This window comes from Panthera tigris, chromosome A1, assembly GCF_018350195.1.
Source record: "Panthera tigris isolate Pti1 chromosome A1, P.tigris_Pti1_mat1.1, whole genome shotgun sequence".
In the NCBI taxonomy this organism is placed as follows: Eukaryota; Metazoa; Chordata; class Mammalia; order Carnivora; family Felidae; genus Panthera; species Panthera tigris.
In genome coordinates this window covers 152179199-152195457 of record NC_056660.1, presented here as the reverse complement: position 1 = coordinate 152195457, position 16259 = coordinate 152179199, and the positions used below count along the sequence as shown (strand labels likewise).

The 16259-nt window shown below is 36.7% G+C and overlaps 1 protein-coding gene across 1 annotated transcript in view; it reads right to left on the bottom strand.

Moving 5' to 3' along the window:
- The window catches only part of ADGRV1 (adhesion G protein-coupled receptor V1), a 556489-nt gene that overhangs the window by 461823 nt on the left and 78407 nt on the right, over positions 1-16259 (bottom strand). Inside the window, exons 23-25 of the mRNA XM_042956620.1 lie at positions 7698-7874; positions 3154-3334; positions 2041-2243 (exon numbers count right to left, since the gene is read on the bottom strand). Coding sequence (XP_042812554.1) covers positions 2041-2243; positions 3154-3334; positions 7698-7874 — 561 coding nt within the window. The remainder of the gene's footprint in view (positions 1-2040; positions 2244-3153; positions 3335-7697; positions 7875-16259) is intronic.

Below are 16259 nucleotides of genomic sequence, written 5' to 3'. Positions count from 1 at the left end.
TGAAGAAGTTATCAGGTTTTCAGGGAAAAGCAAAGATTACAGTTCAAAGTGAAAACCAGTGACAAACAGGACATCCAAGTACCCTAAAAATCATCAGAAATGTCTTCAAGGGTAGTAGTTTTCTGACTGTCATGAAATATAGGGGCATAGGTTTTGCTTTATTTTGTTTTGGTTATTAAAGAAAATGATAATCCAACTGGAGATTGGGGATTTCCAGAATAACTAGAAATTGGAGACCACCAATATAAGGACTAAAGTATTTCTTTAAGAGAATGCAGAGAATATTAAGCTAAGCTGTAATGTCTTGTGGAATATGTTATATATCAAATTAATTAAAGATACAATAAATGTCAAGGCAAGAGAAATAGAACTTACCCAAGAAAAAGAGTCTAAGAAAGAAGAAATCTGAGAAAACTTTGCCCACTGGACTACAGCCAAAATTAATTGAATTCAATTAGGCAAGGTTTCTGAGGTTTGAACAGAAAACTATATACAAATTACTGAACTCCAAACTATTGTGCAGGTCTTATTAGGAAGAAGGAGGGAAACTAATATTAAATTTTAAATTTTTTTTTTAACGTTTATTTATTTTTGAGACAGAGAAAAGAGCATGAATGGGGGAGGGTCAGAGAGAGGGAGACACAGAATCTGAAACAGGCTCCAGGCTCTGAGCTGTTAGCACAGAGCCTGACGCGGGACTCGAACTCATGGACCGCGAGATCATGACCTGAGCCAAAGTCGGCCGCTTAACCGACTGAGCCACCCAGACGCCCCTAATATTAAATTTTAAAAAGAGGACTCTTTGGGAAAATAAAGTTGTTGAAGGATAGAAAATACATCCTGAGAAGTACAGCCAAGAAGAAATCATGAGCATTTGCTTAATATGAACGAATACTGGTGATAATAAGAATAGGCAGCGGTAACAATGTCACTGTGTATGTGCCATGTATAGTACATGACACTTAAAATGCTGCCATCCATCCTCAGAGCAATTCTGCCCAGTAGACATGGTCTCCTCTTAATGATAAGGATACTAAGGTTAGGAAGATTTGAGGCTCCCAAGGTCACACATTTAGAAGACCAGTTGAAACCCAGTCTGGTCCAGCTCAAAATCCCAAGTTTCTGTTTGTCAGTGCCACACTACTTCTCACTTGGAGAATAATATAATTCAAATGGAAAAGACATGGATATACAATTTCTTTACAATTTTGGACCTGTTTGATGGAAGCATACAAGAGGGTTTAAAATGTTTAAGGGACACCTGGGTGGCTCAGTCAGTTGAGTGTCTGACTTCAGCTAGGTCATGATCTCACAGTTTGTGAGTCCAAGCCTCATGTCAGGCTCTGTGCTGACAGCTCAGATCCTGGAGCCTGCTTCAGATTCTGTGTCTCCTTCTCTCTCTGTTCCTCCCCTGCTCATGCACTCGCTCTCTCTATCAAAAATAAATAAACATTAAAAAAAATTTTAAATGTTGAAGAAAGACGGGTGCCTGCATGGCTCAGTCAAGTGAGTATCCAACTTCAGCTCAGGTCATGATCTTGCAGTTCTTGAGTTTGAGCCCCGCATCAGGCTCTGTGCTGACAGCTCGGAGACTGGGGCCTGCTTCAGATTCTGTGTCTCCCTTTCTCTCTGCCCCTCCTCCACTGGTGCTTGCTCGCTCTCTCTCTCTCTCTCTCTCTCCCTCTCTCAAAAATATAAACATTTTTTAAAATATTAAAAAAATAAAACGTTTAAGAAATAGAATTTTAAATATATACCCTATATATCAAAATCTGTGACATTAAAATAAGTAATATAAGTGAACACTATGACAAATATAAGACACAAGAGAAATTATCAGTATGAGAGCTACTTAAGTGTCAGGCGTTAAAGGACTGAAGTACTTGAATTTGTAGAAATCAACAGGCTAGAGAGCAATCCGTCAGCGCTTATTTTGCTTGTTGAGTATAACAGGGGACCAGTGCAAGTCTCTTCCACTCCCGCAAGGGAAGGACTGAGTCTCTTTGATAAATATGGCTTCCAAATGATCAAGTGATTTACCTGATAGTCCTCAGGACTAAATGCTGTCAGTGACACCGTCCTAAATTCCGCCAGAACCCTCCCCAGGAGTCCTTGTGCCCGGACGACCAACAGTGTCACTTCTCCATCTTCCTCCTGCACGGTGATGTGAGGCATGCTGCTTGCAGGCAGGGTCATCGCGTCCTCAGGCTCAGGGGGCAGCCCTGTGGAGAACTGCAGCAAGCCTGCAAGACACAGAGAGCCATTCTGACCCCAGTGATCTGTGGAAGAATTTCTTCTGAAACATCTTCAGAATTCATCTGAAACAATCTTGCACAATTATTTTGGCCACCAGAATAAAATTCGGAGGGCTTTCATTTAGAAAGACTTCAGTGAAGATTTGATTAACATGCTTTGACACAGAATGTGTTAAGTTTTCAATATAAGTTAAAATTTTCTTTGTCTCTACCCAAAGAATCTCTAGAATATTTGAGTCTCTAGAATTCATTCTTAAACTTAGAGCAGAACATGATAAATGCCTCCCTAAAGGATTTGCAACCCATTTAAGAAAAATTTAACTGTAAAATCAGAGTTCAAGAGCCTCTCAGGTTCCCTACACAGAACTGTTATAGTTTTTCTTGCTTTATGCCCCCCAAAAAACTATTAATTTTCAATATAGAATAACAGTCTCTATTTGTTAGGACGGATATCTGTGATAACTCCACAATTAAGAAAATTATCACTTTGCAGCACAAAAAGAAATTAATATAAACAGACAGTGATAACTTCACTTCTTTAAGCCAGTACAATATAAATTACAAAGTATTTCAATTAATTAGTTGTTAACATATCACTAGAAGATAATTTTTTAAATAAAAAAATTTTGAAAGCCATGAATGAAAGTACTTTTTTTGTTTTAAATAATCCTGTATATACCTTTCAAAATATATTTGTAAACTTCAGAAATTGATCTTTGTATTTTCTTTTATAAACAATGTCCCTCAAAATGGCAGCTTAGAATTTCAAGAGCCCACAAGTTAGAGGACCCAAAGGAGTTCAATTGCAATCATTTGCAAAATATCCCTTCAGAAGTTCTTAACTAGACCAAATATACCCGGAGAAGAGAGCATTCTTCTTCCAGGAGGGCTTGGTTACCATATGGGTGATCACTAGCTTTGATGGTGATATCTGTTGTTTCCTTTTCAGGGTCTATGCTTGCACCACTGGTGGGGATGGATCCCAGCTTCCCATCTCCAGGAATTGCAGAAACCAGCGTCACACGGAAATACTCATTAAGCTCAGGAATATCATCATCAAGAACATATATATTCAGAACCTATAAATGTAAAAATCCAGAGGCATGAAGCAATGAGGCATACAGAAATGACTTACCACTTACCAGAAGAAAATAAAATAGCCAATTAAGTTATATTTAATTGAAGTTACTATGTAACATGATCCACTTCCTTTTTAAAAAATGTTTATTTACTTTTGAGGGAGAGAGAGACAGAGAATGCAAGCATGCATGCACAGGTGACCAGGGGAGGGGCAGAGAGAGAGGGAGGCAGAGAATCCCAAGCAGGCTCTGTATTGACAACACCTAACATGATCCATTTATTAAACATTAAAACACAGACAGAGAAGGACCAGAGAAGTGAATTCTTAAACAATAATGGGTGTCGAGTATGAACACTTTCTGTCTAAAAATATCATATTGAGGGGCACCTGGGTGGCTCAGGTGAGTGACCGACTCTTGATTTCAGCTCAGGTTGTGACCCCAGGGTCAGAGGATCATGCCCCACGTTGGGCTCTGCACTGAGTGTGGAGCCTGCTTGGGATTCTCTCTCTCCTTCTGCCCCTCTTTCCTGCTCACATTCTCTCAAATAAAAAAATAAGTAAAATAAAATAAATAAAATGAAAACACCATATTGATGTATTAACATCATACCATACATGACATATTAATGTATCAATGTAATACCATATTGCTTGTACCAACGACAGTGGTATGACCAACCTCAGGGTACAAAGTTCATAAATAAGGAACTGCATGTTATCTGATGGGATGTGCAGGGGGCAGTTGAACGGACAACATATACATGTCTAGTTCCTGCCTAAGGAACACCTGACATTCTTAGTAGTAGAATTTTTAAAAAGAGATTCAAAATGGACTTTGAAAATCTGGTGTAAGTAATCTTTCCAAAAAAGTAGCAATAACTCAAGCCAAGATCTACAAAATTTAAGTCAAAATCTGAAGTGAAAAAACAATTCCCCTCCCTTTATTAACTGAATAAGCATGCCGTGACACCCACAATGTGCCAAGATTGGAAAATGCCCCAATCCCAAAGAGGCTCACGGGCTATTGTAGGAAAGAGATGACGAGGAAAACATTTAAAACCATGTAAACTGCTAGTTAGTAGGTTACTGGTCTGGTTTTGAATCATTAAATATAGTTATTATAGTATTTAATTAATATATTCCATATACTAAAAATGTAACAAGATATTAATTGATCAAATGCAATGTAAAATGTCATAATAGGGTTATGCACAAAGTACACATAAAAAGAACAGCCAACTTTACCTACTAACGATTTTACAACAGACACGTTTTAAGTGTCTTAATGTGTTAGTTGTGGTTGTAAATAATAATGGGAAGGACATTCCGAGTAAAAGAAACAGCACTTGTAGAGGGAGCCGGTGTGAAAGAATAAGACATAGAGGGAAACTGAAATTAGACCACCATCATTGGTGTGGGAGATAAGGCTAGACAGATAATTAGCTCAGTTCAAAGGGACCTTTTATGCTAACACTAAAAACAATTTTGACTCTCAGGCCCACAGCACCAGCAGGATGGGCAAGATGAAAGTGCCATATTCAGTACAAGAAAGCCCAGTTGGGCAGAGCCCTGAAGGCCAATACTTTTGAAGACACGACCCGTGCAAAGGGAGTTGTGCTGGAAAAAAGGGGTCGGAGCCAAACAGCCAAATTCTGCCATCAGGAAGTGTGTCAGGGTGTAGCTGATCAAGAATGGCAAAAAAAAAAATCACAGCCTTTGTATCCAAAGATGGTTGAATTTTATTGAGGTAAGAGTTTTAGTCTATTGTAGTTTCTGTTCTTAAGATATTTTCTCCCAGTTTTTTTATATAACGAACGGGTATTTTTAGTGATAGTTGCTGACACCAGAAGTAAACTGTTGATTCTGTTCCAGGAAAATGATGAAGTTCTGGTTGTTGGATTTGGTCACAAAGGTCATGCTGTTGGTAACATTCCTGGAGTTTGTTTTAAGATTGGTGAAGTAGCCAGTGTCTCTCTATTGGCCTTACACAAAGAGAAGAAAGAAAGACCAAGATCATAAGTTTTGATGGTGAAAACATGACAGTAATAAATTTTCAAATGCCAAAAAAAAATTGGGACTTCATTCCACAGGCAGTGGAGAGAACAGAAGAATCATAAGCAGGAAACGGACAAAATGAGAATTTTGTTTTAGACTCAGTACCAGGGCAGAGTGTAAACAGAGTGGACAGGGCAAGAAAGGATGCTAGGGGCTGAGACAGGAGGTGAATGATGAGAGAGAATGAGATTCTGAATAATGCAGTGACAGTGGAGATGAAGAAAAACAGATGGATTTGAGATTTGTTCTAGAGATAGAAGACCCAGACCCTGATGACTCACTTAGCATAGCAAGTGGAGAACAGAAAGGAATGAAGAGGCCTTCCTGGTTTCTCCCAGAAAGAAGGGTGACAACATTCTGACAATGCACTCTCACTCCAAATGCAATCTCCAAAGTACTAATCTTTGGGCTAAAACCATTTGGAGGACTTTTTTTTAATGTAGTTTTTCTTAAGAGTTTGATTTAGCAGGTCTGAATTTGGTTTTAATGTTCATTTTAATCAAAATTTTAAATAAGAAATTAACATATGACACAGCCAAAATACTCAAGGGGAAGGGCAAAAATGATACCTACTACCCAAATCATGTCATTGTTCCTAAACTAAAAATAACAATATGCAGTCTGAAGATTTCAGATATCTTGCCCCTACAAAGCAAAGCTAACAAATGTTGCTATAAAAAGTAACACCAAAACATCACGATGTCTTACAAAGCCAGATTAAGTGGTTGGTGTAGATCTAGCAGACATCGTATTATAAACCAACCCCACTAGTCAATGTTACTACTTTGCAATAAAGATCACTTATTGCTTAAAGAAACTAAAAATTATAGAAGAAAATATTTTAAATATAACTTCGCAAGAGCTTATTTTCCAGAATCTGATTAACTCTTAGCTCTTTCAAAATGTGTTTATAAAACAATGGTTTCTGGTTATATTTTCACTTCATAGTTGGTAAATTTCCCAAGGAAAATCTGGGGGATCAACTCTGTTTTCCAAGTAGAAACATAAATAAGTGACTAAATGCCACCATTATTACTTGAGTAAAAAAAAAAAGAATACTTTAAATCCAGAAAAGTAGTGAAAAAGACAACATCAGATTAAAAAACAGTTCTTTAAATAGCATTGTTAGCCTTATGAAAACTTGCTTAGTTTTCATAATTTTCCTCACTTTACCAAAGAATCAGCAAAATATTTACCATGGATCTATCTGCAGCCTGTTATTGGAGAACTTTTGTTATAAACAATTTAATCTCCTTCTTCCCCAAATTATAGAGATTTGATCATTCTTTAGTGTTAACTCTTTAAATCTTAAGCATATTTTAAGTCTTCCCTCAATTTTATCTTTTCCAACCAATTAACTCCTAAATCCCTTAGATATTTCCTCAAAGATTATATTTGCAAGCCTTAAGTTATTTTACTATGTATCACTAATGACATATAAGCTACTTACATTTTTAATGAAAAATTATACTGATGTGAATATTCTAACATGGTAGACTAGGAGAATGTTTTAAAAAATTCTGATAGAGGGGGTGCTTGGTGGCTCAGTCAGTTGGGCATCCAACTTCGGCTCAGGTCATGATCTCACAGCTCCTGAGTTCGAGCCCAGCGTCGGGCTCTGTGCTGACAGCTCAGAGCCTGGAGCCTGTTTCAGATTCTGTGTCTCCTTCTCTCTCTGCCCCTGACCCGCTTGTGCTCTACCTCTCTCTCTCAAAAATACATAAACATTAAAAAAAAATTTTTAATTCTGGTAGAGGACACAGTCTCACCTCGATGTCACTTACAAGAAGTGCCATTTATTTCTGGAGCACCTATTCAGAAATGAGACGATAGTTCATGGAAAGTTCTGATAAAACTTGAGATCACTTGTACTTTCAAAACAAAGAAAAACTACCTCATTTTTTCCATGTTTAAAAACAAAGTGAGATTATAGTTATAAGAATTCCTCATTGGCTGATTAGAAGAGTACCATTAAGATCGCTGCAGTTTCCCATTGTATCAGTAGTAATAACAACAACAACAACAACAACAAAAAACCCACAATGACAAACCTTCAAGTTATACCATTTTTATTATACAGGAATTAAAGAAGATATAAAACTATAAAACTATAATAATACTATAATCATTCAAAACCTTTAGTTTTTATTTTGCATAAATAAATTAAAAAAACATTTTAGACCATGATATTTACCTAATTACCTGAATACTTTACATCGCTTAAACAGCAAGAAGTTGCAAATAAGTTACAGAACAAACAGGAAAAGCTTTCCAGGAGACTTTCAAGGAAACAAGGTAGGGTTTACCTCAGATCTCTGCCAAGGAAGGAACGTGATAGTTCCACTGGCATTAGCAAAATCATCAACAAGGTAATTAATGCCTTCAGATTCGATCTGTGAGATGGTATAAAAAACATGCACATAATCCAGAGCTCCTCTGGTTCGTTCCACCACACATGAAATGGTGGATCCCTCCTCTGCAATCTGAAATTGAGCATAAATTATTTATAAAAACATACCGATTTAAGTCAGTGATAAAATTATAATGCTTTCATGTAATTACCATAAACTTAATTCTGTAACTTTCTAACACTCTGAGGAAGCTTCTCCATTCCTCCAGACATAGTTATGACTGCTAAGAAATACTCAAAATCATGCATTTTTGTCTCACACTTTTAGAGATTTTATAAAAATACAAAAATGCAAAATATGAAAATTACAACAATTATAATCAGTTAACTGTACATGTAATTCATTCATTGATACTTCATATATGCCAGCCACTTTTCTGCATGCTATGGTACAAAACATCTATTAAAAAAAATTTATCCGACAGTCTCGGATAAATCTAAAAAGGAAGACAAACTCAAAGTTTTAGAAGTTGAACACGGACAAGCCAAATGGGGAATAGAAGTGTGGGGTAGAGGGTAGAAAATGACATGAGGGAGAACATTCTAGGCATGGACATAAAAAGTAATAGAGTGGATTTTATGAAATCATTCTGAGGACAGCACAAAGTGACAAGTGGCGAGAGCCTTGAGAAACGTCTGGTGGGAAGACAAATGTCAGGTCAAGGAGGGCATTTTCTATTATGTTCAATATTTTTTGATAGTCATATATACATATGTATACATATATACATGTATACACATGTCTGTATGTATTTTTCATATGGAAAATATTTTTATCTAAACACTTAAGATAAATGCTTAAAAATTACATGAAGTTAGATCTTTTAGAATAAAGTCTTGATGCTCTTAAATTCTCAGTCTTTTAATTCAATTTTATTTTTATGTTAGCAAGCATATATACAATTCATAGAAAAAAGAACCAAAACTAAAGGAATAGAACTCAAAATACAAGTTCTAATTTAGATGATGTCACTCTTTTTCATGTCAATCATGATCACCTCTGTCAGCATAAGATAGAGTCATTTTGGTGCCAACACTGGGGCTGGAAAGAAAAGATTTAAAATGTATTCACAAAAAGGCAATAGTCAACATAGTTATCAATGAGTGTGGAAGCACCAAGAAATCCTGAGTTTCACCAACCATCAATACCTCTGCTTCAAAGGGTAACAGCAACCCTAGTGCCTCATAGTAAATAAGACTAAGCATTTCTGGGACAATACTATAATTCTTTTATTTGCCTGCAGGCCCCCTGGAATGAGAAGCCCAAAACTACAGGTGATTGTTCAGCAGAGCCTCCAGTGCAACTCCTGGTGGACAGCCCCTCACCCAGACAGAGCCAGAATTTATAATCCAGCAGAACCTAAAGCATGAGAATGAGAAACACAAATTCTAGCAATTGGTGACTGGGAGTGATGGAGACAGGGCCACTCTTACTTTCTACCTCTTGTCTCCTGAGCCCATGTAGCCTAGGTACTGTGGACACTGACCAGTTATCAGCCACTGGATACATACTAGATCACCCCCACCCTACAAGATGTGGTCCTTGAGATGGCACCTTAGCTGAGTCTTTATCAGGCCATCCCATTATTGTAGTAAGCCAGCTGATTCAGGTGATGTGGTTTATAGTAAGGGCAGGGAATCCTAGGACTGTGTGCCCACTGTTACACCTCCTTCACATAAAACAAGTCCCTCTGAGGCAGGCTTCCCAGTGGACACAGCAGGCATTTTTTCAGCCTTCAGATGATGGTCTGGTAGATCTACTAAGAACATAAACTCATTAGGTAAGTATTAATTCCAATAATAATTCCAATATAATAATAATATAACTCCAACATTAATTCCAATATAATAATAATAATAACAATAATAACAACAACAATAACTCATTAGCTAAGGTAAGTATTAATTCCAGTAATTACTCACTCTGGAGTAAAACAGCCAGATTGGGATCAAGCTACCACTAAAGAGCTTATTGGAAAGCAACTACCTTTGGTCTTTGCTGCTTGCTATTTGGGCATTCAGCAGCGAGAGTTTCTAGATCCATCTTGTTAAGAGGGAGCTCATAATGGGGTGGCTCAGTTGGTTAAGCATCTACTCTTGATTTCAGCTCAAGTCATGATCTCATGGTTCGTGGGATTGGGTCCTGGTTCATTGGATCGAGTCCTGGTTGGTGGGATCGGGCCCCACACCAGGCTCTGAACTGACAGCATGGAGCCTGCTTGGGATTGTCTGTCTCTCTCTCTCAAAATAAATAAATAAACTTAAAAAAAAATAAGAGGGAGCTCATGCTGTCTGGCACATGCATAGCCTCGATTCCTGCCATCACTCTGTTAATGGCACTGTGCTGGCAGTGAAGAGTCTAGTTGACATCCAGTGGATGCCTCATCCTAATTTCCCAGTTGTTGAGAGTCTTTTGGGAAATGTCCCCTTACACTTAGTGCCCATATCCTTCTATCTATTAACATGACTCTTCCCCAAATTTTCTTGTCTCTAGTCTTGATGAATTTAAGTCCCTGCCAGACCACTATGTCATTAGCACTGCTCAAACATGTACTTCATAACTTCAGACCATTTCTCCCTCCACATAAAATGACTAGCTAAGTGGGCTGGCTGTTTACTGCTCTGTCCTCATCCTTCAGAGCCACTCCTGAATGGAGCAACAGAGTGGTGGTAGCCCACTTTCAGCAAGCACCAATACATCAAGACACGTCAGGCTTGTGTAAAGCAGGCTTGATCTTTCCACCTCCAACAGTTAGTTACAGGCTTTACAGTAAAGGTCAAAGAGTTGACTGTTAAATATGCTCAGTTTGAAATGTCTACTACATATCCAAGAGATGTGTCAAGTGAGCAGCTAGAAAAATGAGTCTGGAATTTTGGGGAGAGGCCAGGGTTGACATTATAAATTTGGGAGGCATCAACATATAAATGGTATTTAAGGCCACATACAAATGGTATATACATATAACATTATATAAATGCTACTTAAAGACTGGAAGAGATGACAAGAGAAGTAACTATAGATGTAAAGAAAAGGATCAAGTATGGTCAGTTATGCTATAACACTGGTTTTGAAATCATAAAACTATTCCAATGCAACTGACCTATCAGAGAGCATAATGTGAATAATCCATAATCTGTTATGTGGACTTCACATTTGCTTATGTGATTTCATCTATAAGAAACATGGTGAACACAGAAAACTGCGCTGACCTGAAACAAGTCATGTGGAAACACACAAACACCCCTGAAACATCAGCTGCCTCAGTGCAACACGTGTGTTGCTAGCCACACTTAACTGCATCTAATGTGGCAACTTTCCCTTGGATGTCAGATAACCCTCCTCTCACTTCACAAGAATACACAACCTGCAACTGTGTACTGCTTGCTTCTTCAAGCAAACAAGGGTTTTTCCCTAGGTATACACCATATTTCTTGTAGTATATGAGTATTTCACATTTATTGTGTGAAACTTTTTTTATTGATTCCCTATCTTTCTTTTTACATGCCACTGACCAAGTTTTTGAGTAGTGTTCTCCTAACCCATCATTGCCTTAAGTTCTGTGTTTTCCTCATCCAGTTTGGCATACTGCAGTGATTTTTAGGAGCCCATCTACCACATGATGGAAGAACTGACTGCTCTGAAGGTGGGGCGCTCCAATCCTGAGGCTGGAGAGAAGGGGAAACAGAAGAGACACCCAAGTGCTCAATACGCATCTAATTTAATTCCCACCTGCCACCTAGACATTTACATCAGCATTTTCATCACAGCCACTGGTACATAAATGTGTGATGAAAAGAGTATATGGCTTTAAGGTCAAACATTCCTAAGCCTCTTCACGCTACCATTTATCAAACATCTCAGTCTCAGTGATTTCTTCTGAAAATGAGTATCATAATGTCTAATGGATCTGGGTGATTAAACAAATGTCTTAGAAGGTACCTACAGGAATATATTAAGTACTGAAAATTTTTTATATTTTTTCTCCTTAACAAACATATAGATACATACACAATTCCAAAAAAAAAATGCTACATTCCCATTTTATCAAGAAATATATATGCTTACGTATTGAAAAAAGTAAATCCCTATACATTTTGATTCCTATCACAATGGGAACACATTTGCCCCAAATTTTAACCAGAATGAACACTCTGAATAAGCTAAATTAATAAGCCATTAATCCCAACATATGAATTTCATATTAATAATTATCCCAACATATGAATTAATTAATCCCAACATATGAATTTCAAATTTTCCCTTTTTAGCAGGAGACAAAAATGAAATGGATCCAAAGATGCACTCAGGACTCTGACATATTTCCTTACAACTACTTACTTACTAAGTCTAAGAGCATTACCAGGCAGCACCCAGGACTAAGAAAGGAGCTTTTTACTTGTAGGAATCACACAGGGAAAAGCTATTTAACCATGCTTTCATTTGGTAAAGCCCTAATCAAAATCTATCAGCTACTATTTTCAGGGGTTTTTTTTTTAAAGAAAAGGCTATCCATATTAACAATTTATTCAATAAAGTAAACTATAAATCTCCAGTTAGGGAAGAAGCTTCAAATGTCAAAGGTCCATAAAAAAATCACCTCGGATGCTTGGTAAAAATCCATTTTTCATACTTATGAATTTACAGACAAATGACACAATGTCTGAGATTTGCTTTAAAAATGACTTCAGCCCAAAACAAGGAGATGAAATTGGCCAAAGTCTGATAAATGTTGACGCTTAGGTGGTGGGTCACTGGGGTTCATTATTCTGTCTTCTCTTATTTTTATGTATGTATGAAATTTTCCATTTAAAAAGATTTTTTAAGTTCAGGGTTTTGATTCCCATCTCATCTCCCTGCCAGAGATTCTGATTCAGAAATGGAGTCCTCTGGGGCGCCTGGGTGGCGCAGTCGGTTAAGCGTCCGACTTCAGCCAGGTCACGATCTTGCGGTCCGTGAGTTCGAGCCCCGCGTCAGGCTCTGGGCTGATGGCTCGGAGCCTGGAGCCTGTTTCCGATTCTGTGTCTCCCTCTCTCTCTGACCCTCCCCCGTTCATGCTCTGTCTCTCTCTGTCCCAAAAATAAATAAAAAACGTTGAAAAAAAAATTAAAAAAAAAAAAAAAAAAAGAAATGGAGTCCTCAATCAGGAATGGTGCCCAGGAATACGCATTAGACATTTCTTATTAAGGTCATCGTGCGCAATCCCTGGGAAATACTGAACCAGATGAAGGAATTATTAATACCAGAAAATAATGAAGATATGAGAATAAACAGTTAAAATAGTTTTTCTATTAAAATATTCAACTAACTGACTTTGGAATCAGGATACGAGCAAACGTTTAGGCCAGTATACGAGAAGCATAACATCAAGAAGTAATCATCAAAAACCACCATCACTCAGTTTTTCACAATAAACAGCAGTAGCCACTACTATTTCCTCTTTTGAATCAGAAATGTGCTCAATCTTCAGAACTACAGAAGAGTAATTATAAAGGTTAACAACCAGAAAAGTTTTTGAAACATATTTTCCCAGAAAAAAATAATGCACTGAGCCATAATTTGGCTTTCTGTATTGGAGTAGAAGATTAAAGCTAACACCTAATAATTACACATCCAATTAATTTTTTATTTTGTTTCACGCTTGGGTGAAGATCTATGATATCAGATTATATCAATATCACTTATATCTAAAGGAATCTATTCACATAACATATGGCAGGCACTTAAAAAGAAACACAGTCCAAGTTAAATAATATTCTCAGTTTTACAAAGATCCTCTCAAAATATCTCTAAATCTATTCTTAGGCTGAGTTCATAAATATAAAATTTAATCCAAGTATTAGTTATAAAAATAAAATAATGAGACTAGGAAGTTCTATGAATCATTATGAAAAGTAATCTCATTACTTTATAATTATCTGATATACAAGACTGTAGGACATACAAAAATAGTGCCAAAATAAGGTGCAGAGAAAGTAACATTAAAGAATACACAGAATACCAAAATACGGGTGGAAAACATGAGAATGTGGTTGCTATGCTACAGATCCAACAAAACTCAGTCATCTGTTCGGTATAGACACCACCTGGAATACAGAGAACTAGTTGGCATGGCCCCATCAGGGCTCTCCACTACATACAGGTTTATTCATTCTTTCAATTACAATTTATTAAGCACCTGCTACTTAGTACAAACAAGATGGCATACCAGGCTAGGCAGTAACAAATCACAAAATAATTATGATCTCTTTCAATATGCCAAGTATAGACCATGTCATGTTCTACATTTTTTCATTATTTAAGATGTGATTATACTTTCATTTTAACCTTCATATTATTTTATTTCATATGAATCTATGAAAATGTAAAAGCATAACATAACTCATAGAGAAGTCTTTAAAGATCGCTATTGCCTTCAACATTTTTGAAGGGATAAGAAAAAAATTAACTTTTCAATGTCACCACAATAACACAATAGAGAAGAATCTACGGAAGTGACAGTGGTTTTTATTTCTAAAAATGAAGCAAATAGCCATAAAATTTAAACCCTGCAGACAATTCCAAGCATAGAATAAACCAGGGGTTCTCACATAATTTTGTTTCATTAATTCCTGAACACTCATAAAAATTTTTAAGAACCCCAAGGAGCTTTTAGCTTATGCTAGTGAAATCTGCTGATATTTACCATTTTACAAATTAAAATTGAAAAGAATTTAAATATTGATATAGCAACTCATTTTAAAATAGCAATAATAAACTCATTACGTGCTAACATAAGCAACATATTTTATGTGAAACAACTGTATTTTCCAAAACAAAAGAAATTAGTGACAGAGGGGCATTGTTTAAATTTTTGTAAATCTCTTTTAATGTCTAGCTTAATGGAAGACAGCTAGACTCTCATATCTCCTTCTGCAATCAATTTCTCTGTTGCTACTTGCTATTTTGGTTGAAATATATGAAAATAGCCATCCTCACACAGATATGTAACTGGGAAAGGAGGAGGATTTAAACAGTCTTGGCAGATAGTTACGGATATTCCTCCTCCACATTATACCAATTTGACAAGTGGTAGTTTCTTAGAGTTGAGTTGCAAATGTAAAATCGTACTCTAATACATTAGCCCGTTGATCTACCTGCACTTTGAATTACAACTTCAGCAAGAAATCAATTAGTATTACTGATGATGATAAAAATACTTCATATTACTCCTTAGGAGAAATATGAAAAGATGAAAAAAAGATGAAAAGATGAAAGAATTCTATACTTAGAGTCTTAATAATTTCAGAAACGCAAATTCTATAATATTCCTGAGATTCCAATGTTCTTTTAGACTCAACACTTCCCTTTACTGTCTAAATTTTACTCTTTCCAATATAGATATATTCTATTTCTCTCTCCTTTGGGCTTGGAGAATGTTTTCTTTTTCTTTCCAGAAGTTCTAATAGTATACATGTTGCGGCTTACATTGCGAAGTTCTCTCTTCTCCAATTAAAGACTTGACTGGTCCTGTTCAAATTTTGAGATTTCTATGAACAGGCAAAGCTATATAACTAAGTGGGGGCAAACCCACACCAATGCAATCTATCAGTGGGACTTGTAAGACAAGCCAGCATTGAAAACTCCAGCATTGAAAACTCACTATCATAGCCCACAAAGCCAGAAAAACAATCAAAAACTATTCCTCACTTGGGGCAGATTTTTAACATTTATGTATTTTTTTTCCAGTTTGGTTGTTTATGCAGCTAACTGAACCTAAACGTGTTTGTTGTTTGAAGTATATGCCTTTTTAGGTCTTAATTACTAGAATACATTCGTAAATTCAACAAAGACGTATTAAGTACCTACTATAATCCATTCTAGGTGTTGGGAGATACAATAATGAACAATAAGACCTTATTACACTCAGGGTTCTTTCATCCATATGGTGGAAAGGGCTAGCCAATAAATATATGAACTTATAAATAACAAAGGGAATTTAAGAGTGTAATAAATATTATAGAAAAATTAAAACTAGGTGAAGGGATGGAGAAAAACTGGTTGGGAGAAGGAAGGGGGGGCTACTTTAGATAAGAAAGTCTTCACTGAGAAAAGGTCTTAAAACTGAGATTTGAATGACTGATTCTGAAGATCTAGAATGGGAGTGTTCCAAATAGAGAGGCTACAAAGCCCTGATGCCCAGAGACTGTAATTGAAGCAGGCAAGTGTGACTGAAACATACTGATCAAAGAGGAGTCTGACCAACATACTGACCAAGAAGCTAGAGCCATAGGCAGGTGCTGAGTCATAAAAGGAATTAAAGGGAAGCTGATTTTACATGGTACCCTAATGGTTCTCACGGTCTGATGGAAGCCACCTGTCTTTTTAAAAATAGAGATGATAATATTAAAAACACAGGGGGAAAGACAAAGGTTAGAAGTCACAAGACAGATTCAAATTTCAGTTCTTCCCACTGTATCT